At 37.3% G+C, this 23,611-nt stretch overlaps 1 protein-coding gene across 1 annotated transcript in view; it reads right to left on the reverse strand.

The window, feature by feature from the left end:
• Positions 1 to 416: 416 nt before the first annotated feature.
• LOC150080674 (uncharacterized) overlaps positions 417 to 23,611 on the reverse strand; it is a 354,324-nt gene continuing 331,129 nt past the window's right edge. Inside the window, exon 16 of the mRNA XM_090381399.1 lies at positions 417 to 648. Within this exon, the coding sequence (XP_090237525.1) occupies positions 512 to 648 (137 nt within the window). The 3' untranslated portion in view covers positions 417 to 511. The remainder of the gene's footprint in view (positions 649 to 23,611) is intronic.

The raw sequence follows: 23,611 nt of genomic DNA on the forward strand, positions 1-23,611 counted from the left end.
AAATTTTAGTAAAAAAAAAAAAATTATTGGTAATTAAAAGTAGTATCTGATAGTATATGCATTTCTTTGGGGTTTTCTGAACTTTTACAGTATATAAAATATTTTCTGGATATAACAGACTTTTACTGTATCTAAAAGATGAAAATTTTTTACATTGTAAACTAGAAATCAGAATTAAAAACTTCTTTATGCCACGAGGAAAAATAACAAATTGAAAAATAACTCTGTTAAGTGTATGCTTACAAGTAAATTACATAATTAATGACTATATATATGGGTAAAGAAATACATTCATGTGTGAATATAAATTCTTCCTCAATTTAAATTTCAAAAACGTGCTTCTTATGAAACAAATCAAGTTATCAAGTGGAAGTTTAAGCATTAAATAAGCTGAATTTGGAAGGTGCGTTGTTTTAAAGACAATGAAGTTGTTGAATTAAAATGTATAGCAAAAGGATATTTTACAGAAATGAGTCCATAAACAGCAGTAGAAATAAATTCCAAAAATGTGTTATGTGATAGGTTTTGATGTATATGAAGAAAAACTATTTGTTAATTTTGTAGTACTGTCTACTGCTTGATGCTTAGCAGTTGATGGACTTCCAACAGCATTGCTTTCATCATCCGAATCATCTGAACCATATACTGCTATAAAGAAAAAAAAATTCTATGACTTGAACTGATCCAATTATTATCTGTAAGGTTGTTTAAAATCAATCATTTAAGCTAAGTAGAATACTGAAATGCAATATAAAAGGATTTAATTTAATTGCCAATCATTTTGTATATTATTACCATCTTATTATTATATTAAATGGCTGATGAAGATTTAATAACTGGTAAATATGGCTGATGTGGTTCAATTCTTCATTAGGTTGGTATCAAACTACTTTTTGATATGTTCATAAAAAATAAGATGTTTTAAAATGTAATCTTGGTGATGTTTACATGTGAAACCTTGAATATCCACACTAATTATGGAATGTGGGATGCCAGTTAATCAAAAAATGCAATTTATTCTCAGGAATTCAAAATATGAAAATATAACATTATATATATACACCTAGCCACAAGGGAAATTTATCTTAATGTAACTTAACATTTTTTTTTAAAGCAAGAACAGAAGATAAAATTAACTTACAGGAAATAACCTAATATTAGCCATTTTTATTTTGCCTGTTGTGTTTTCATGTCTACTGGGTTTAGTTTTCAATAAATATAAAACGCATTATGGTTAGTTCTCTAAACTTAGCCATTCAAGTTTAATTACAACTGTATAATATTTATTAATCTCCTCCCATATTACTCTTTTTTTCAGTCTCTTTTCTCTTTGTATCTTGTCAGAAGTGATATCACATTCATGAGTTTTGCATAACGATACATGCAAAGAATGCATGGAACATCTAAAGTTAACAATACTGCATTAAAACTATATTTAATCTACGAATTTCTTTTTTCCATACAAATCATATGGGGAAAAAAAAAAAAAAAAGAAAGAAATAATAACTGCCAGATTTCTATTTCTAATGAAACTTGGTTTGGCTTGACAAATATTTTTACCAAGCACAATTACAAAATTTCATGAAAATCCATCCACTGGGAGTCCCTCTGTTACATAAGGGCAGATGGACAGACATGATGAAGACAACAGGTACTTAGCTATTGTCTTCACCATGTTACTTCATGGATTAGGTGATCTGCCTGTTCCGATCTCAAAGAGGTCTGCCCATCTTTTCTTTGGTCTTCCTCTCTCTCGTTTTCCTTTTGCTCTATATGTGTAAGCTAATTTAGAGAATCTATTATCTTCCAACCATGTTATATTGGTGCCTCCGTAGCCAGGTGGGCAGGAGCAGCAGTGCGTAGCACACGCTTCATGGCCCACACTTGTAGGTAGAAGGAATTTGTTTTGTAGAGACGGGATACACTTAAACAAAGGTGGTGCAAAAGTTTTTGCTAGTATTATTGAGGATACCTTAAAGGTTCAGGGAAACTGCTAGTTAGGGGGGGATGTGGGTAATACTGACACGCATTTATCTGATAATATTGGTCAATGTAACTCTTGCACATACCTTAAGAGTTCTTATCTGTTACCCCAACTGGACGTATTATCTAGATGTTCTGGGGGCAAAGCCGTTTCACATGAGCGGGTAGCTAATATCAGGGAAGAGAGCCTAAAAAACTTCAAGGGTTGTTTTAGGGTTGTTAAATATACAAGAACAGTAAATCTTAATTGTTTATACAGTAATGTTAGAAGTGTCGTCAATAAAATGAGCGAATTCGAACTGCTGGTTAAAACAAGTAACACGGACATAATAGGGCTTACAGAGACGTGGTGCCACCCGGAAATTGGGGATGATGAGTTTCAGTACGGCTTGTATAATGTATTTAGGAAGGATAGGTTAGATAGAAGGGGTGGTGGGGTAATGCTTCTTATCAGAAGCAGCCTGAGTGCGACGATAGCTTTCCCGGATTCAGACGTTTCACATGCTAGTATAGAGTCTGTATGGTGTGAGATAGTTGGAAACAAAGGTATAATGCGAGTAGGAGTAATCTACAGACCAGGTGATTGTGAAGATTATGACAAAAGCCTCTACATGCAAATGGAATGGGCAAGTAAGCGTCAATGCCTTATTATGGGTGATTTCAATTTGCCTCTAATTGATTGGAGTAAATGGGAAGGAAACTCGACATGGGGAACAAAATTTTTAAATCAACATGTCAGGGAAAGTACTAGAGAAAAGAATATCCTAGACCTCATCATCACACATGAATCAGATGACATAACAGGGCTGACAGTAGAGGAACCAGTAGCAGGAAGTGATCACGGAGTTCTACGGTGGATGATGACGAGAGAGGTAGCAGAAGTAAAAGGCAAAGGAATGGGTTTTAATTTCAGAAAAGGAAATTACGATGCCTTAAGGTACTACATGGCCTCTATTAACTGGGTAGATATCGCGCAGAGAATGAATACAATTGAACTGTGGTACGCTTTTAAAACATTAATCACAGATGCCTTGATGTGTATATACCACCATTAAAAAAATACTCCACGAGGAGGGTTCCAAGTTGGATGAATAGCGAAGTTGCCGCATTACTTGAGCAGAAAAAGGTGGCATGGAAAGGTTACAGAGCAATAAAAAGTACTGAAGCCTATAACAGCTACAAGGTGATGTGTAATAGAGCCACAGAAAAGGTTCGACAGGCAAAGGCAGTTTATGAGAAATCACTAGCAAACAGAGCAAAGAGGGGGGGGGGGGATAAAGAATTCTTCACATATATAAATGCCAAGAAGAGCAGGACAAACCAGATCGGACCTTTACGTAAGGGAAAGGGGATAGTAATAAATACACCAGCTGCCGTTGCAGATGAACTCAACAGTTATTTTACATCGATATTTACAAATGAAAAGCCTTTTGTGGCAAAGGGAAATTGTGGGAGCGAAGTTAAAAAATATGTAATTAATGATATTGAAATTTCGCAAGATTATTTAATGAAAAAACTTTCGAGCCTACAGACCAGTAAAGCTCCTGGAGTTGATGGAATATACCCTATAATCTTAAGAGAGGCGGCAAGCGAGTGCATTGAACCATTGAGGCTAATTATGCGAGCATCACTAGACTCTGGGGAGATTCCCTTGGATTGGAAAAGTGCAAATGTATCTCCCATACATAAGGGTGGCTCTAAAAGTGAAGTTGGAAATTATCGACCTGTCAGTCTGACTTCAGTAGTAGGGAAAATCATGGGGGCAATGATCAAGGGTGGAATTCAGGATCAATTGGATCGAATTGAAATTCTCAAGGATACTCAGCATGGTTTCATAAAGGGAAAATCATGTTTAACAAATCTGGTTCGCTATTTCGAAAGGGTCACTCACGAGCTGGATTTAGGGAATAATTTCGACATTGTTTATTTAGATTTCAGCAAAGCTTTTGACTCAGTCCCACATGAGCGGTTGCTTTATAAGCTGGAACAGGTTGGAATCACTGGGAAAATCCTTAGATGGATAGAAGGATGGCTTCAGGGCAGGAGGCAGAGGGTTGTGATAAATGGCTATTCCTCAGATTGGGTTGATGTAAGAAGTGGGGTTCCCCAAGGATCAGTATTAGGCCCACTGTTGTTTTTAATTTTCATAAACGACATTGATGAAGGGATAGAGGGCATGATGTCTAAATTTGCAGATGATGTTAAAATTGGTAGAGTAGTTAATGATCACTGTCAAGCTGAGCTTCTTCAGAGAGACCTAGATAGACTTCAGGAATGGTCAGAAAAATGGCAGCTGTGCTTTAATCCAACAAAGTGTAAGGTATTACACCTGGGAAACAGTAATCCCAAAAAAACTTATTCCCTTGGTGGAGTTCAACTAAACCCAGTACTGGAGGAAAAGGACTTGGGTGTTACGATACGGTCAGACATGAAATTCTCTGAGCATTGTAAACAGGTTGCAAGGAAGGCCCATGGTGTCCTATCGATGATCTATTGAACTTTTGCAAGTAGAGATAGGGAAGTGATAATCCCATTATATAAGGCTTATGTTAGACCACACTTGGAATACTGTGTTCAAGTATGGAGACCGCACCTGAAGAAAGACATCGAGCTTCTTGAAAGGGTGCAAAGAAGGGTAACTCGCCTGGTGAGATCGGCAAAAGGGCGTCCTTATGAAGAAAGACTTCGAATATGTGGGTTGCAGAGTTTGGAAACTAGACACCTTAGAGGAGATTTGATTGAGGTGTTTAAGGCTCTGAGAGGCATCAGTAAAATGAATGAGGACAAAATTTTCAAGATTATAAATGATGCTAGAACTAGGGGACATAAATTTAAGTTACGGGGGAAAATGTTTAGATTGGACTGCAGGAAGTTCTATTTTAGCCAGCGAGTTATAAATTACTGGAATAAGTTGCCTTCATGGGTGGTAGAGGCCGACAGTTTGGGGAAATTCAAAGATCATCTGGATAGTACTTTCGGGTAAGGGAAGCGCATAGGATGATAGGTTTAATTTCCTTTTTATTTATTTTTTATTTTATTTTTTTTATTTATTAATTATTATTATTTATTTATTTATTTATTTTTTTTTTGTTTTTATCATTGTTTTGTTCGGATTTTTTTTTTTTTTTTTTTGGCTGGTGCAGCATAAGCCATAGGCTTTCTTGCACCATGCGGCCGTTACTAATACTAAATACGGAGGATGCCGAAAGGTCAGAGAAGGACCACCGCATATCCCCGGAGCAATATGGCCTTAGTTGCTAATGCTCCTAAAAACCAAATAACAACAACAATCAACCATGTTATACAGTAAACTCCCGCTATTCGCGGTTTCACGTATTCGCGGTCATTGATTTAATATAAAATGAAACCTAAAAAAAAATGTGAATTTTAAAGCGCCGTGAACATTTTCCGCCATAAAAAACATGGGCGTGGCTAAAATTATCTTTCCTGGTAAAAAAGCGCTCAGTAGGTGGGGGAGGAGAGAGGGGCGACAAAATCACGAGCATGGATATTTCTTGCTAATCCTTCTTCAGTATGTGTTATGTGCTTGCCATGGAAGGTTTCGTCGTTTACTTTTAATTTATATGCTTATAAATTGAATAAACTTATCAATTCATAAACTGATATGCTTTAGTGATAAATCTACCATTTTGCAATGTAAAACAGACTTTTTCTAGTGTGTTAATAGAAGAAAGTGACTTTATTGTGGACAAATTGTTTCTAACCCGTACAAAAATATGGCTACGAATAACAAGGGAAATGTGAAAAGATCAAAGAAGGTGATGACATTAGCGAATAAAATTGAGTTATCAGATAAAATTTCTAATGGTGAAAGTGTCTCCTCAGTGGCAAAACATTATAAAATCAATGAGTCAACGTTATGATCAATCAAGAAATCGGAAGAAAAAATCCGCCGTAGTGTCCGTGAAAACGCGCTAATTGCTTCAAAAATTTGCTCTGTAACTCGTGATGTTAAATTAGAAAAAAATGGAAAAAGCTTTAAATCTGTGGATAGAAGACGGAACTCATAATAAAATTCCGTTAAGTTCACTCATCATTCGTGAAAAGGCAAAACTCCTTTATCAACACTTTAGTGAAACTGGTGATAACACTGGCAGGATAAGTTTTTTAGCTAGCAAAGGCGCTGGTTTGAAAGATTTGTTTGAAATTTCTAACAGATATTACATTTAATATTAAATTGTTTCTTATTTTCATTTCGATGCCATATGCTTGCATTTCACAATGTACTGTCTATGTACATAGTCATATTATGAAGGCACATATAATACATAGACAAAATTTTAGACTAGTTTTTCTTATATATTTCATATTTTGGAATGGAACCCCTATATTACTATGGGAGCCATAACTCAGTATTCGCGGCATTTCTCAGGAACGTAACCCCCGCGAATAGCGGGGGTTTACTGTATACTTAGTTATATATATGCAAATGCACCTAAAATGCATCTAATGCTTAACTGCCAATTCAACAAAAAAAAAAAAAAAAAAAAAAACGACAAGAAGTGTATGGAGGTGGAGTTCACACACAGTGAATTCAAGATATATTTATTTTAAAGATAAAAATAAATAAATAAATATTGTTCTTTCTGGGCAACACAATATCTATTGTTTTAGTATTAGCATTAGTAGAGGCTTATGATGCAAGAAAACAAGTTTATACAGCATCACACATTTAGATTAAGATTCCATTAATGCTAAAGGCCACTCCCTAGGCCGCAGCCTGTCCTTGGCTATCAACTGCAATGTTGTGCTGTTAACTTAATTGGAGTTTACGGTGGATTGATATTGACAATGAAAAGAGCTTAATACATAATTTCCTTTCTTATTTTTGTTTTTGAACTTTCAATTTGGCCATTAGGCCCCAAAGTCACAAAAATCAACGTTATACTTCCCATTTGTAAATCTTAATCAGGTGGGTTCCCGTCCCTTCTACAAGGAGGTGAGCCACTGCTATCTCGCATTAGTGTTTTCCGTCTTCTAAATACTTCACTCACGAAGTCATTAAAATATGCAAACAGATGGCGATCTGCGAACAGAACCCAGAGTTGCTCTTTCTCTAAAATACCAACTGATCTTTCCAATTTAGATCTGACATCCAAATAATGACAATCCAGCATAACATGCTCAGATGTTTTCGGTTCACCACAGACACATGACCCCTGCTCACGTAATCTTAACAATTACAATTTATATGTCAATCCATGTCCAGTAATGAGGCTTGTGGCATGAAAACCAAACTGAAGCCATGGTTTTAACTTTGGATTGATAATTTTATTATCGGAAAAAAACATAAAGGTCTGATGGCCTTTTTCTGCATTTTCCCAATCATCTTGCCATATTGCCATATGTCCATTATTTTCAAGACAATTCTTTTTTTTCCCTCAGATTTCAAAACAACTTTAGAATAGTTCCTATTTTCCTCTGGGCAAGATGTTATGCTCAGAATAGTCCTTCTAATATTATGTTTTGTATAATACAATAATCCAGCCAACAAAACTCCGTACTGAACAGGAAGCTATCCAGAAATAATCTGTAAAGCTTCATTGGAGACAGTCCAGCAAGCACGAGTCAACCCAAGAAGAGCAAATCTCTGAACTTGCATCAAATATTTCTGTATAATAACATTAATTCTGTGAACCCAACTCCAGAGGCATAGGTCATGACTGGGAGGAACAAACAGTCATATAATAAATTTAAAGATCGTCATTTGATTCCCCAATCGGTCCTAATGATCCTCCAAAGCCTGGCATATAATGTTCGAATTTTAGTTTTCAAAACCTTGACGTGCTCAGTAAAAAAGAGACACTCCTCAAGATATAAACTCAAATAATTCGTGACTCTAACATACCAAACCGCATCCCCATAAAGCCTAACAGTAGCGGCACAATTTATACAAAGGCACCCCCTTCAGAAGCATCTGAACAGTCTTTCCCTTGGAAATTTGCAACGTAATTTTGACACCAATTTTATAACATACCTAAAACCTCTGTTGCTCAAATTTTCAATCAAAGAATGAGAGTTTCCTTGTACTATGAAGAAAGACTTTGAATATGTGGGTTGCAGAGTTTGGAAACTAGACACCTTAGAGGAGATTTGATTGAGGTGTTTAAGGTTCTGAGAGGCATCAGTAAAATGAATGAGGACGAAATTTTCAAGATTATAAATGATGCTAGAACTAGGGGACATAAATTCAAGTTACGGGGGAAAATGTTTAGATTGGACTGCAGGAAGTTTTATTTTAGCCAGCGAGTTATAAATTACTGGAATAAGTTGCCTTCATGGGTGGTAGAGGCTGACAGTTTGGGGAAATTCAAAGGTCATCTGGATAGTACTTTCGGGTAAGGGAAGCGCATAGGATGATAGGTTTAATTTCCTTTTTTTTTATTAATTATTTATTTTTTATTATTTTTTTGTTTTTATAATTGTTTGTTCGGATTTTTTTTTTTTTTTTTTTGACTGGTGCAGCATAAGCCATAGGCTTTCTTGCACCATGCGGCCATTACTAATACTAATACTAATACAGCTAAATCATCAGCATATGCTATAAATTTTATGCTGGAAATCTGTTGTTATTGTTATTTGGTTTTTAGGAGCATTAGCAATTAAGGCCATATTGCTCTGGGGATATGCAGTGGTCATTCCCTGACCTTTCTGCATCCTCCGTATTTGGTGGTCACAGGCTCAAACCCCGGTTTAATCAAGGAGCATGTGCTATGCACTGCTGCTCCTGCCCACCTGGCTATGGAGGCACCCTGGAAATCTGTTTCTTTAAAAATTCATCTAATACGATGTTCCACGCAAAGGGGTCAATCACCAAGCCTTGTGAACATCCACATGAAACCTTCTTAATAATCTGAGTATAGCTTGTCTTAACAGATATTTCTCTAGAAAAATAAAATAACTCTTAAATACAGAATATAAATTCCGTGAACAATTAGAAATCCTTATTCTACACAAGATACCCTCCCAATATAGCCGGTCAAATGCTTCCCCGAAATCCACAAATATAGCAAGGACGTACCTAGCATCACCCTGCCGCTCCACTGTGTGTATCAATTGATACACAGCATCCTCTGCGGATAGTCCTTTTCTGAAACCAAATTGATTTCTAGAGAACAAATTTTCTGTATCATACATAATCATTAAGGCTGATCAACAGCCATTCATACACTTTGTCTATAACAGGGAGCAGAGCAATAGGTTGGTATTAATTAAGCATTCTATCCATGCCTTTAACAATTAATTTCACCCGAACATTCTTTCAGAATTGGGGAAAGACGACTCCTTCTAAACAGTTATTAAATAACTCAATATACAATTCAGGTTTCAATTCATATGACTTTTTCATAAAAGCAACTTCAATTTTATCTAGGCCTTGTGACTTGCCATCCTTTGCGCGGCCCATGGCTTCACTAATTTCTTTTATAAAGCATCAGCCAAAAAAAAAAAAAAAAAAAGAGAAAGAAAAAAAAAAAAAATCCCATTTCACCTGTCCATTTGCTCTAAAAATTTGTCTAGTTCTTCCTTGGATTTATTTAAGCCATCAAATTTCACATTAACAGATGGAAGTTTGTTCCAGAAATCGACTACCCACTGGCTAAATGCAAATTTCCACACATCTATTCTACAACTGTCTTTCCTCAATTTGAATTTATGTCCCTTGGGTTTGTAATCTGAGAAAGAGGAAGAATTCCCCTCAGTATTGAGCCTGCTCAAACCATTCAAGCCTTACACACCTCAATCAGATCACCTCACAGGTGCCTAGTCCATATCTCCAGATGCAGCAATTTACAGAACTTAAGCCTTTCTTGGTAAGAGGAGCCCTTCATTCCTCTCACCAATTTTGTTGCCCTTCTCTGTACTTGTTCTAGCAAATCTATATTCTTCCCAAAATGAAGCCTCCAGGCCACTACACAAGTACTCAAGGTGTGGCCTGACTATTGCCTTATAAAAAGAGATAATCACCTCCTTTTCCCTACTAGCAACGTTCTTGTATATCATTGACAAGACCCCATGCCCTGCTCTGGCAGTTAACTGCACTGCTCAGAAAACTTCATATCTGACAGCACAATTACCCCCAGGTCTTTTTTATTCTCTACCACCCTGAGTGTAGTATAGTACCACACAGTTGGTATGTTTCTCTGGGGTTACTGCTACCCATATGCAGTACTTTGCTATTTGTTATTTGGTTTTTAGGAGCATTAGCAACTAAGGCCATATTGCTCCGTGAATATGCGGTAGTCATTCCCTGACCTTTCCGCATCCTCCGTATTTGGTGGTGACGGGCTCGAACCCCGGTCTAATCAAGAAGTGTGTGTGCTATGCACTGCTGCTCCTTCCCACCTGGCTACAGATGCGCCTCACAGTACTTTGCATTTGTCAACGTTAAGCTTCAGTTGCTGCTTCTCAGCTCAACTTTTCTAGATCCTGTTGCAGTAGCATACTGTCATTAACAACTCTGCCAACCTTTGTATCATCTGCAAACTTTGACATTAAGCCTGATATACCTTCATCAATATCATTGATAAATATACAAAATAACAATGAGCCCAACACCGAACCCTGGGGTTCTCCACTAATAACATTAGTCCACGAAGAGCAGTGTCCATTGATTACCTCTCTCTGTCTTCTCCCACTCAACCATCCTTTTATCCATTGGAGAAATTTGCCCTTAATGCCACACTGCTCCAATTTGTACAGTAGTCTTCCATGTGCAACAGTAGAATGCTATCATAATTATGGCTAAGGGTTTGATTACTTCCTTTGCCACCTCCTTTAATATAACTGGATAGATCTCATCCACTCCAGGTGCCTTTCTTATGTTTAACTTCAACAATTTCTCCTCCACTTTGCTCTGTCCGTTATGGCAAGACAACATTCAAATATCCACTAGTTTCTCTAATAAAATAAACACAAGGGCAGGCAAATAATTTACACACTATAAGCTCTAAGATCTTTATTGTCTGAGATACTGTAACTGTACTTCATATACATAAAATACAATCTTTCAACTTTGTGAAAATTTTAATCATTGTAAGAACCACCACACTTGCTGCATTTTCTCCAGTGTTCTTTCCAGGCAATGAATGCACTTTAGTAAAAATCAGGAGCACTCTCAAACATCTTACCATGCAGGTATGATTCCAGTCTACCAAACAACAAAAAAAATTTGATGGGGAAGGTCAGGGCTATGGGTGGGCGAGGTATTATCTTTCACCCCAGCTGGGTGATCTCTGACAATGTCATTTGTGCTGTGTGCAACTCTGCATTATCTTGACAAAACAATGTCGTGCTGATTCAGTTCAGGTCTTTTGGTTTTCAGCTCTATTAAGTTTTCTACAAATAAGCAGTATCCTTCTTTGCTAATGGTTGTTACATTTTCCAAGAAATTGAAGGCGGCCATAAGTTTTGGCCTTTTCTTTACAGGTGATGTCGGGTGAGCCCATTTCATGGATTGTTGTTTGGTTTGTAGGTCATAATGGAAAGGCCATGTTTCATCATATGTGATGAAAGCATTCAGGACTACCAGTGCTAAACCTCTCCAGAACATCTTCACGGATCTCTTTCCTAGCAGCCATCATCTCTTGTGTTAGGCATCTACTAAGAACAAATATTTCTATACCCTAGTCTGCTGATGGTCAAAACACTTCCTTTTGACATTTTCTCAGCATCTATTACCTGTCTGGTGCTTATGCACTTGTCATTTTGGAATGAGTTGGTCAATGAGTTTTTTGTTTTCACTGTTTGTGACAGACATTGGTCTTCTTGCTATTGGTTTGTCCTTGATGTTGAAATCACCTTCTTGAAACCACTGGAGCCACCTTTGTACTAAGCATTAATCAATCAATTGCCTGGTCCTCACACACTGCCAAGAGTTTTTGATGGATACATGTGGCTGATTGATCAGAAACTCCATCACACACCACTGCCAGAAATGGCTGTCACCTTGTTCATCCATATCTTCTGATCTAAAAACACCAGAAAAATGATGTGTGTCTGTGTACAACTTGTACAACAGGAAATTGGTAGTACAAGTTGTACATCATAAATCCCCCCTCCTTACGCACATGTGTGTGAGTAATTTTGCATTACGTACTGGTGGTCATAATGAAAAGTACATACCTTTGTACATAACTAATGATGCTATCATGGAAAAAAGTTAAATAACATTTGAAAGAAAGAGGCTCCACATGGATAATCAAAGTTCCACTGTAGACATAGACAAAAAATTGTTTATTAGTAAAAAGAGTTATCATTGGTAAATTTTGTTGTAACAGAAGAAATTTTGTTATTTTTCTAAATTGCTGTACAGGCTCAGTTGCAGAAAGTTTTCTATGGTACTTCTAATTCATGTTTTTTGAAAAGATGATTTTGTATGAAGATCATGTTTTTGGACTCTGAGATGATTCAACAAATAAATAAGTAATCATCAATAAATAATATTATTACTCATGTTCATCAAAAATACATTATGAAATTTTCAAGATTAGCATTAGTAGAAGCATTTGATGCAAGAAAGCAAGCTTATGCAGCATCAGCCAAAAAAAAAAAAAAAAACCCACTTCCACTTCACCCCTCTGTTCGTTCAAAATACCTGTCCAGCTGAGCCTTAAACTTATTTAGGCTATCAACCTCCACCACAAGGGATGGAAGTCTGTTCCACCAACCAACCACCCGCTGGCTAAAGGCAAATTTCCGCACGTCTATCCTACATCTGTCTTTCCTCAATTTGAATTTATGCCCTCTCAGGTGATTTTTCTGAGCTAGAGGAAGAATCCCATCAGCATTGAGCATGCTTAAACCATTCAAGGCTTTATACACCTCTATCAGATCACCTCGCTGGTGCCTAGTCTCCAGACACTGTACTTTGCAAAACTTAAGCCTTTCTTCGTAAGAACACCCCTTTGTTCCATTCACTAATCTTGTTGCCCTTCTCTGTACTCGTTCCAGCAGCTCTACGTCCTTCTTGAAATGAGGCCTCCAGACCTGTATACAGTACTCTAGGTGTGGCCTGACCATTGCCTTATACAATGGAATAATCACCTCCTTATCCCTGCTGGAAAAATTCCTGTATATCATTGATAATACTCCATGAGCTACTCTTGCAGCCCGTCTGCACTGCTCAGAGAACTTCATATCTGCCTGCACAACCACCCCCAAGTCCCTTTCATTCTCTACCACTGTCAGTGTAGTACCACAGAGTTGATACGTTGCTCTGGGGTTGCTGTTTCCCATGTGTAGTACTTTACATTTGTCAATGTTAAACTTCATTTGCCACCTCTCAGCCCATCTGCTCAACCTTTCCAGATCCTGTTGCAGCAGCATAGTGTCAGTAGTGTCCTTGACAACCCTGCCAACCTTTGTATCGTCTGCAAACTTGGACATTAAGCTTGATATACCATCATCAATATCATTTATAAATACAGAAAACAATAATGGACCCAACACTGAGCCCTGAGGGACTCCACTAATAACATTAGTCCACGATGAGCAGTGTCCAATGATTACCACTCTGTCTTCTCCCCCTCAACCACCCCTTTATCCATAGCAGCAATTTGCCTCCAATGTCACACTGCTCCAATTTGTGTAGCAGTCTTCCATGTGCAACAGTATCAAAAGCCTTTCTAAGATCCAAGTATATAATATCAAAGCTATTCCCTGCATCCAGTTCTTTTGTGACTGCATCATAGTATCCAATCAAGTTGGTCAGGCAAGACTTCCCCTTAACAAAACCATGCTGTGTCTGAGCTATAACTGAAGTCTTGTCTAAATGATCCTGCAGTGCTTCTTTAACCAGTGCCTCCATTAATTTTCCTGGAACAGAAGTTAAGCTCACAGGTCTATAATTACTTGTGTCAGCCTTTGATCCTCCTTTGTGAATTGGGGTCACATTTGCACATTTCCAGTCTATGGGTACTTCCCCTGAGTCCAAGGAAGCTCTCATAATTATGGCTAAGGGTTTGCTTACTTCCTTTGCTGCCTCCTTTAATATAACTGGATAGATCCCATCCACCCCGGGTGCCTTTCTTGTGTTTATCTTCAACAGTTTCTCCTCCACTTTACTCCCAGTTATTTCAAGATTCTGTAGCTTACTGCTAGAGTTGAATACACCTCTGGCATTCCCCTTGCTGAATAACTCCTCATGTGTAAATGTCGATGCAAAATATTCATTTAGTTTGTTAGCTACCTGAGCAGGATCATCAACAGTTGACCCATCAATATCAAGTGGACCAATCTGATTCATCCCCTTCCTTCTAGAGTTTACATAAGTAAAGTACTCTTTGCTGTTTTTCTTTGCATCCCTTGCCAAGGATTTCTCGTAATCTGCCTTCGCCTGCCTAACCTCCTTTGTAACTTGGTTGCATATCAACTTGTATCTATCATAGGCTTCTGTGTCATGTGTTAATTTGTAAGTATCCCATGCATTTTTCTTCTCTGCCATATGTCTCATTAGTTCATCTGACATCCATTCAGGCCCATACCTTGAACAATATTTCTTAGTTGGTATGTAAAGCCTAGTAGCTTCCAAGATAAGTTCTTTGAATGCTTCCCATTTTGAATTTGCTGTTGGTAACATCATCAGTTGGTCCCACTGTATAGAATTTAAATACTGTCTCAGTCCATCGTAGTCGCCTTTACGGAAGCAATAACCCTTCCCTTTACCCCTAATGGTAGTTACCTCTTTGAGTAAATCCCACTTCAGCACACTGTGATCACTGCCACCTAGTGGTTCATTTATCTGCAGATTCTTAATGCATGAAGCATCACTGCTGATAATCAAATCAAGAGTATTACTCCCTCTAGTTGCCTCCCGAACATGCTGATGTAGAAAACAATCATCCAATAAATCCACAAAAGTGCGTGAGTAACCAGCCCCCAAATTCCAGTCAATATCTGGGAAATTAAAAATCTCCCATTATAAAACTCTCTGATTTACTGGCCCACTCTATTTCCCTGTACAGTTCCTTATTATACTCATCAGAGTCATTAGGCCTATAGCACACTCCTACTCTCAATTTTGATCTCCCAATGCTTGTCACACCAAACTGACTCAACACTGCACTGTCCAGCGATGTCGACTGGCTTCACTTCCTTGGTTTTTATGCGTTTCTTAACTAATAGCATAACCCCTCCCCCCTTCCTATCCTGTCTATCCTTTCTGTAGACGTTGTACTCCCCAAATTGCAGTTCTGCATCCCTTATATCTGTGTGACACCACGTCTCTGATATCCCAACAATATCTGCCTTTGATGTTTTGAGCAATACCTCAAATTCATCAAATTTATTTACTAAACTCCTAGCATTGGTGTACACGCAAGTATACCTGCACCTGTTTCTATTCTTAGCTACCCTAACACAACCCATGTGTTTACTTGTACCGCAATGGCTCCCAGCAGTCTCTGAAATACCATGCATCTTGTTTTTCAGGCTTCTGCTCATTCTAATAGAAGCAGTGCAAGAATCTCTTTCACCTCTGCCAGTGGCTACTGTCAATCTATTGGTCTTTGTATCCCCCCAAGCTAGCAGTTTTCCGACCCACCTAACACTGCCTCGATAGCATCAGCAAATATTCTTGCACCCTTTCTATTTAAGTGTATCCCATCCCTGTAGAAGCAATCTCTCCTGTTAACAAGTACAGTCCAGGCTTAAAAAAAGTCTACCCCTTGAGCCTTGCACAATCTTCCCAGGGCCGAATTGATCGACAAGGCTCTCATCATATACTTCCTCCTATCGTGTCTGGGCAGAATTGCAGACACTTTCAAATTCAACCCTAATTCTCGGCTTTTTTTCAACAGTGACCTGTACTTGTTAAGTAATTCTGCCGGTCTCCTACTCTTAATATTATTAGTGCCAATGTGTACAACTATATCACCTTTTGTGCCCTTAAAAGATGATATTCGCTCTACAACGTCATCAACCTTTGCCCCTGGCAGACATACCCTGGTCCTGTTCCACCTATCTTTTTTACAAAGCATGTTCCCCGTGTCCCTGACAATAGAGTCACCAACAACTACTAGTTCCTTCGGGACCAGCGCATTCAGCCTTGGGGGTTGCCTCTGTGTCACGCGATGCCCAAGTGCAAGCTCTGGTGTTGATGTGGGCAGCTGAGAGCTTGATGGGCCCCTCAATTTAGTTTCTTCGAGGGCATCCACCCTGTCCTTCAAGCTCTCATATAGGCCCACAAGAACGCCGAGTTGTTGCCTGATATCGATACACTCCTTGCATCGCGCACACACACACAGACATCCCCCAAGGCAGTATCATATCCCGTACCCGATTGCTCTGCAAACATCAAGCAAACAGTGCATTTTATAAGGCTGTGAGTCAGAGGACAACTGCCCCCCTCAATTCTGCTCTGAGCCACAGTACTTCCATTAGCTTGAGCCCTTTGCTTTGCTTTGCTGCTCTGGTCTGAGTCATGATTCTATTAGTTTATTAATTAATTATAATTAATTATGTTATGTTATTAATTATGTTAAATATAATTAATTATATTACGTTTGTAATCTAAGTCGTTATATGTATTTATTTAAACGTACAATTTAACTGCTAACGAAGTTCAACTAACGCTATCTAGTACGGTATATAACTATCGTATCACAATGGCGGGAAATTTACGAACGGTAGCAGAGTTGAAACACGTGGAAACCCTTACCGATACTTTTATGCAATTACAAGGCCGAGTAAAGAATAAATACACCAAATTAATCAGAAAATCACAAAATAATGTTATACTACTAAATTTAAATCAAAAGTTTTAGAAAAACAATAATTTCAAATCAATAAATAAGAAAAATCCACTTAGCGGCTTTGAACACGACCGTCTCTAGTAGCCTCGTCAGCAGACACAGACACACACTGATTGACGCAACATTAATATAAACATAAAAATGAAGAAAAGCTCCACGGCAAGCTTACTATATATATATATATATATATATCTGATAATTATATCTGATAATTAAAATAAATATGATATTTAAAATAAAAACATCAGCCAGTAGTACGGCAATAATATATATATATATATATATATATTAAGACTTAACAGATAAGACCTATTTAAAGGAAATGGCACTTTGTTTCATTAAGCAAAAATGGATATTTATGTCTCTGGAATAGAATTTAACTTTGTTCTGTTTGGCAGTCTTGAGATTTCAGGCTAGTACAGTTAGCCAAGAATCTCAATGGACAACCAAACAAGGGTAATAAGATTATTAATAAAGAGAAAATTTAAATTTATAAATAGCCTTACCTACTCTTCTAGTGGATAGGAGGGTGCAGTCATTTGTATTGCACATGATGAAAGTTTAAAGGCTGTTCATCAATGCAGACATATTCCACACTTTGATTTTGTAGACAATTCTTTGTATTAAATATTTTCTTTTCAGCTAGAGCTTGCAGATGTGTCAGAAGAGTGTATAGTAGAGATGCCTCTCGGTAAGTGTGTTAGGGAATAATCTAAGACATCTGTCTTTAAAAAAGCAAACCACGCTTCTAATAAAGTTTTCAACATGTAACGTTCAAAATTACAGAAATAATCTGGCATTTTAATGCAGCACCCTCTCAAATTAAAATGTTTGTGACCTATCAAATTAATATGGACGTTATACTGAAAAATTCAATTAATCTTCCATTGCATATAAAACACACTACTTCCTTTTTTCAATCATGAATTTAAGTCAAAAACAATGAAAGCCATTTGGATGTATTGTAAAAATTGAAAAACTCTGTGCATATGTTTTTCCTATTTTGACTTTACAGTCAAACATCAGAGTGAGATTAGTGTCAAAAATAAAATCAAAATAAAAATTCTGTAGATGAAAAAAAAAAAGTATATTTTATTATTATTATTAGTAGTAATAGTAGTGGTAAATGATGCAAGGAAGCAAGTTTATGCAGCATCAGAAAAAAAAAAAAAAAAAACCCACTATCCACCTCATCTGTCCATCCTCTAATAATATGTCTAATTCTTCCTTCAAACTACCCACTACTTGCACAACATCAGATGGTAGTTTGTTTTCAAAAATCAATTACTCTCTGGCTGAAAGCAAATTTTTACACATCTGAACTGTAGCCATCCCTTTTCAATTTCCATTCTCCTTGTGTAAGAAAGAATAACAATAGTAGTATAAGTAGTGACAAACGATGCAAGAAAGCAAGCTTATAGAGACTCAGCAAAAAAAAAACCACCTCACCTGTCCATCCCCTCCAAGAATTTGTTTAGTTCTTTCTTGAATTTATTCAAACTAACCACTTACCCAATGACAACAGATGGAAGTTTGTTCCAACAACCAAACACCCACTGGCTAAATACAAACTTCCACACATCTATCCTGCAACTATCGTTTCTCAATTTGAATTTATGTGCCCCTCATGTGTGCAGTCTCAACAAGAGGAAGAATGCCATTGATATTTCATATTCAATCCATTCAAGGCCTTAAAAACCCCCCAATCAAATCTCCTCGCAGGTGCCTAGTTTCGAGACTGCAATTTGTAGAACTTAAGCCTTTCTTGGGAAAGAGTAACCCTTTGTCCCCCCCTCACCAACCTCGTTGCCCTTCTCTGTAATCATCCCAGCAGCTCCACATCCTTCCTAAAATAAGGCCTCCAGACCTATATGCAATAATGAAGATGTGGCCTTATACAATGGGATAATTGCTTCCTTATCCTGACTAGCAAAACGCATGAGCTTTCCTGGCAGCCCATCTGCACTGGTCAGAGAACTTCATATCTGACTGTGCAATCACCCCAGATCTTTTTCATTTTCCGCTACACTGAGTGTAGTATGGCACAGTTGGTATTAATCCGGGATTACTGTAACCCATATACAGTACCTTGCATTTGCCAATATTAAACTTCAACTGCCATTTCTCAGCCCATTGGCCTAATTTTTCTAGATCTTGTTGCAGCATCTTACCTTGATTACCATCATTAACCACCCTGCCAACCTCTGTATCATCTGCAGACTTAGACATTAAGCATGATATCTTCATCAATAAAAAAAATAAAATGAAATTCATTAATAAATATAGAATAATGAATAAATTAAATAATAAATAACATCATTAAGTAGTTCAACCATTTAAAGCCTTAAACACTACATTCAGGTCTCATCTTGGATCTGCATGCAATACTCAAAATATGGCATAACCAATGCCTTATACAATGGGATAATCACCTCCTTGTCCCTACTGGCAAAGTTCCTGTATATCATTAACAGAACTCCACGAAATGTTCTCACAGCCTGCACTGCTCAGAGAATTTGTGTCAGACTGTACAATACCCTTAGGCCTCTTTCATTCTCCATCACTTTGAGTGTGGTACCATCTAACTGGTATGGTATTCTGGGATTACGCTGCCCATATGTAGTACCTTGCATTTAGCAATGTTAAACCTCAATTACCTCATTTTTCTAGGTCTTGCTGCAGAAATATCAGTTCTTAATGATCTTCAGTGTCCATTTATAACCTTCTCTTTTCTGCAACTCAGGCATCCATTTATCAACAGAAGTAACTTGTCTCTAATGCCACCCTGCTCCAATTTGTACAGTAGTCTTGAGCATGGAGCAGTGTCAAAAGTTTTACTGAAATATATATATATATACACACTGTCAAAATTATTATTTGCATCCAACTCCTTCGTTAAAACTTTCGCTGCAGACTTTTCTGATGACCTTTTTGACCCAGGATTGAAAACCAAGGGATTGAGTCAATCTGGATTGAAAAGGGCAGACATTTTTGGACTTTTGTTTTTGTCAAGCACCTTGACAAAAATATCTGATTTTTCTTGTCAAACTGGAAGGAAGAAATTCTAAAAGTAAGGTCGAGTTCCTTTCAAGTGGATTAAAAATCCAAAGCTGTGTATTTTCACAAAGAAGCAGTGAATGTGTTAATGCACAATAGCAGCTAATCAGATTGGTCAGACAGGATTCCCTCTCCCCATACAAACCCATGCTGTGGTTCCATATAATTTTATTCCTGTTAAGAAGTACTGTAGGATCATCTTAGCAGAAGTCACACTTACAGGTCTATAACTGCTCATACTGCCCATTACCCCCTTTACAAATAGGAGAGATATTTGGACACATCCAATCTGTAGGAATCTCTTCTGAATCCGATCTGTCAAGTTATATTTATAACTTGACAGATCCTATCAGCCCCAGGTTGATAGGCTGTTACTTTTAGCGTCAGCAATTTCTCTCCCGCTTTCTTCTAGTGATGACAAAATCACTAGAAGAAAGTGGATAACAAGGCCAGTTATAACTTGGTCTCTAATAACTTCTTCATGCATGAATGTAGATGCAAAATATTTATTTAGTTTCTCAGCAGAATCATCAATAGTTACGCAATTTATATCTAGTGGGCCAATGTGGTTCATTCCTTTTCTTCTAATATGAACATAAGCAAAAAATTCTTTGCTACTTTTCTTTGCATTCTTAGGCCAAGCAGTTCTCATAATCTATCTCAGCTTGATTCTCACATCGAATTATATGGCCAATGAAATACTTTGAATACTTTTCACCCATAAACCATGGCCATGTTGTAGCTTCTCAGAAAGATAGCATATGCTATAGTTTATGATTATTTTATTTAATTTAAGTTAAGTTTTTTAATTTAATTTTATTCTATTCTGTTTTTTTTAAAGACACATATAAAATTCAATAAAAATACAATGGACACTCCCCTCTCTTGGCTATACAGATGTTTAGTGTTGGTTGGAGAATAGAGTAATTATAAATTTTCTGTCCTGTGGCTTTAGACACTGGTGTCTGAAACCTGCAACCTCTACCCACCAAAACACTAATAATCAATGGAAAAAGCTAAGGAAGAACTATGACTAATTTTAGAATAACTATCTCCAGGTCCCACAGAAGGTAATTATTCTTGGTGACTATTGTCAGGGAAGCAGGGAATATTTTATGCAATAAGGATAGATGGAAAAAACCAGGATATGTCTGCCAGGGGCAAAAGTTGGTGATGTTATTGTACATGTTGGTACTAGTGATATTGAGCATAGGCATTCTGCATTTACATAGCTTTACTGAAATTGAAAGTGTTTGGGATTTTACCATGATATGATAGCAGGGAGTTTATGATGAGAGTCTTGTCAATTAATTTGGTCCAGGAGAGACTGCGCAAGGCTCACAGAATAGAATTTTTCTCAGCATGACCAATGCTTGTTAATGGGACTGTTTTTATAGAGATGGGATACACTTGAATAGAAGAGGTGCATCCTGATGCCATGGAGGCAGTGCCAGATGTGTTGGGGAACTGTTAGTCTGAAGGGATTGTTATTTGTCATTTGAATCAGCTTCCATCCCAGTCACCATCTGGGCTTTTGCTCATATGCAACTATTTGTGCATTGTGTCATCCAAACATTTAGTAGGTTAATTAAATTAAATAAAAAAACAAAACACAAAGACCCACAGGTCAACTCAAGCAACAATAACTATTAATAAGAGATTCATAGCAATGACTGTTTAGCCTTTTGTGCAGGAACAGGCCTCTCTCACCCACACGAGTTACTGTCCCCACCACAACTATCTAGCACAATGTATGTATCCTTCTAGAGAAGACCTGTTTCACAAAATCAGCAAACAAGTTGAAGAACTCCTTACACTTAAGTAACTCCACCAAGGTGGACTGCGAGAGAGAGAGAGAGTGAGCATCCCTCGTTCCAGCCTTGCTCTAACGTCTTGGTATAGCAGACAAGTCAACACTATGTGAAGCACTGTTTCTGGCTCTCCACAAGGGTCTGGAGGGATGTTCATGTTAGGCACTTTCCTAAAACGCACCACCAGGACTGAAGTCCATATGCGCTAATTTCATTCACTAAAATTTATTATTACCCAAGGATTAGTTTATAAATTAAAAAATATATATATAAATAAAGGTAAAGATATATATAAATAAATCAAAATACAATAAATAACATATAAAAAATATAATAATATACATATCTATATACAAAATTTACATTTCATTTATAAGGTAGAATGAATTACATTTACAATGATTATTAAATTTCAAATAATTACATCATAATCTAAACGACACTATTAAAATTTTGAATAAAACTGAAGTGCATAGCAATGAACAGCAAAAGAAGAGCCATGGCAGTTTAGCCCGAAGTAGATCAACACTGCATAACACTGTCCAAAGCAACTGGTCTCCACCGCCCCACACTCACACAAGCCAGAGGGAACCAAGTTAAACTGATTCAGCCTGAATCTCAAGTCATGCCCCATGAGGAGAAAGCATGCATTAAAACCAAACAGAATGCCAGGGCCACAATTTTAAATCTACTGTTAAGATGGAGGGCAGAAACACAAATGTCTCTCTGCCATTCTCAGAACAGCTCTATCTGTCTTGCCAGATATTCATGAGTTCATCATGTATTTTCCATTATCACTAGAAACTGCTATCTAATGAGGGACCAGATAGTCCTGAAACACTGTCATAGCAGTCTTATTTTTTTTAAAAAATGACTGATTAACCTTTTGAACAGACCATCTGTTTGTAAACAGTGCAATACGAGGGCAACTCCTTGCAAAGGCAAGTTTGCTCTGTGTGGAAATTAAGACTATTGCATTATCTATGCAGTTTAAACTCTTGCTGGTTACAAAAACCAGATTAAAGGACAAGATAGTTAGGATTCTGGATTGTAGAATGTCAGATTTTAAAGAATTTACTGTCCTCTTCTACTACTGGAATAAAGCTGTGATTATCAGAATATCTGAGGTACAATAACTTTGCGGTGAACAGTTAAGAGTTTAACAGTTTTACAGAGCTTACTATAATATAATATGGTTGTGCAGGTATATTAAAAGAAAAACAACAGATATTTCTTACTTTGAACCTTGATTTGAATGAAGTTATCCAACCCAACCTAACAAGCATGCACATGCCCTAGAGCACAGAGAACATAAACACAGTTCAAAGACTTTTCTGCAATTATTCACAAATTATAATGTTACAATGGCATTGATAATGATCCTCACTCTGATCATCCTTCAATTTAAAACCAATGATCCAGTCACTTGTGTTTATGATCTGGTCAGGAGTGATTGACATTTAACTATCTGCAAAGTTCCTAGTGAAACTTGTATTTCTTATGGGTTGTCAATCAATTTTAACACAATATTTTGGAATGAAACAGTTCCAGCCAAGTGTGTTTTGGGTCCTCACCAATGGTCACAGTGAGCAGAAAGTTCTTGCATGTCAGTATCTTCATCACTGTGCTGCTGACCTTGTTTATTTCCATCATTACTAATGATCAATCAGAAGTATATGGCTATGATCCAGAAACAATGGCCCAGCCCTCTCAAAGGAAGACTCGGTCTTCTCCAAAGCTGAAAAAAAAAACAAGAGAATCTTAATCAAATTTGAAGATCATGCTTATTGTATTCTTTGACTCACAGGTTACTATTCATTATGAATTTGTTCCACATGGCCAAACAATGAACCAGGAATACCAGAAAACAGTTCTAAGAAATTGTGTGACACTGTTTGGAGAAAATGCACAGAAAAGTGGGCTTCAGGGAACTGGCACTTGCATCATGATTGCATTTCTCACACTCAGTGCTTTGCTGTTGTTGTTATT

Source organism: Mastigoproctus giganteus, chromosome 9 (genome assembly GCF_048544385.1).
Source record: "Mastigoproctus giganteus isolate SK-2022 chromosome 9, ASM4854438v1, whole genome shotgun sequence".
NCBI classification, from domain to species: Eukaryota; Metazoa; Arthropoda; class Arachnida; order Uropygi; family Thelyphonidae; genus Mastigoproctus; species Mastigoproctus giganteus.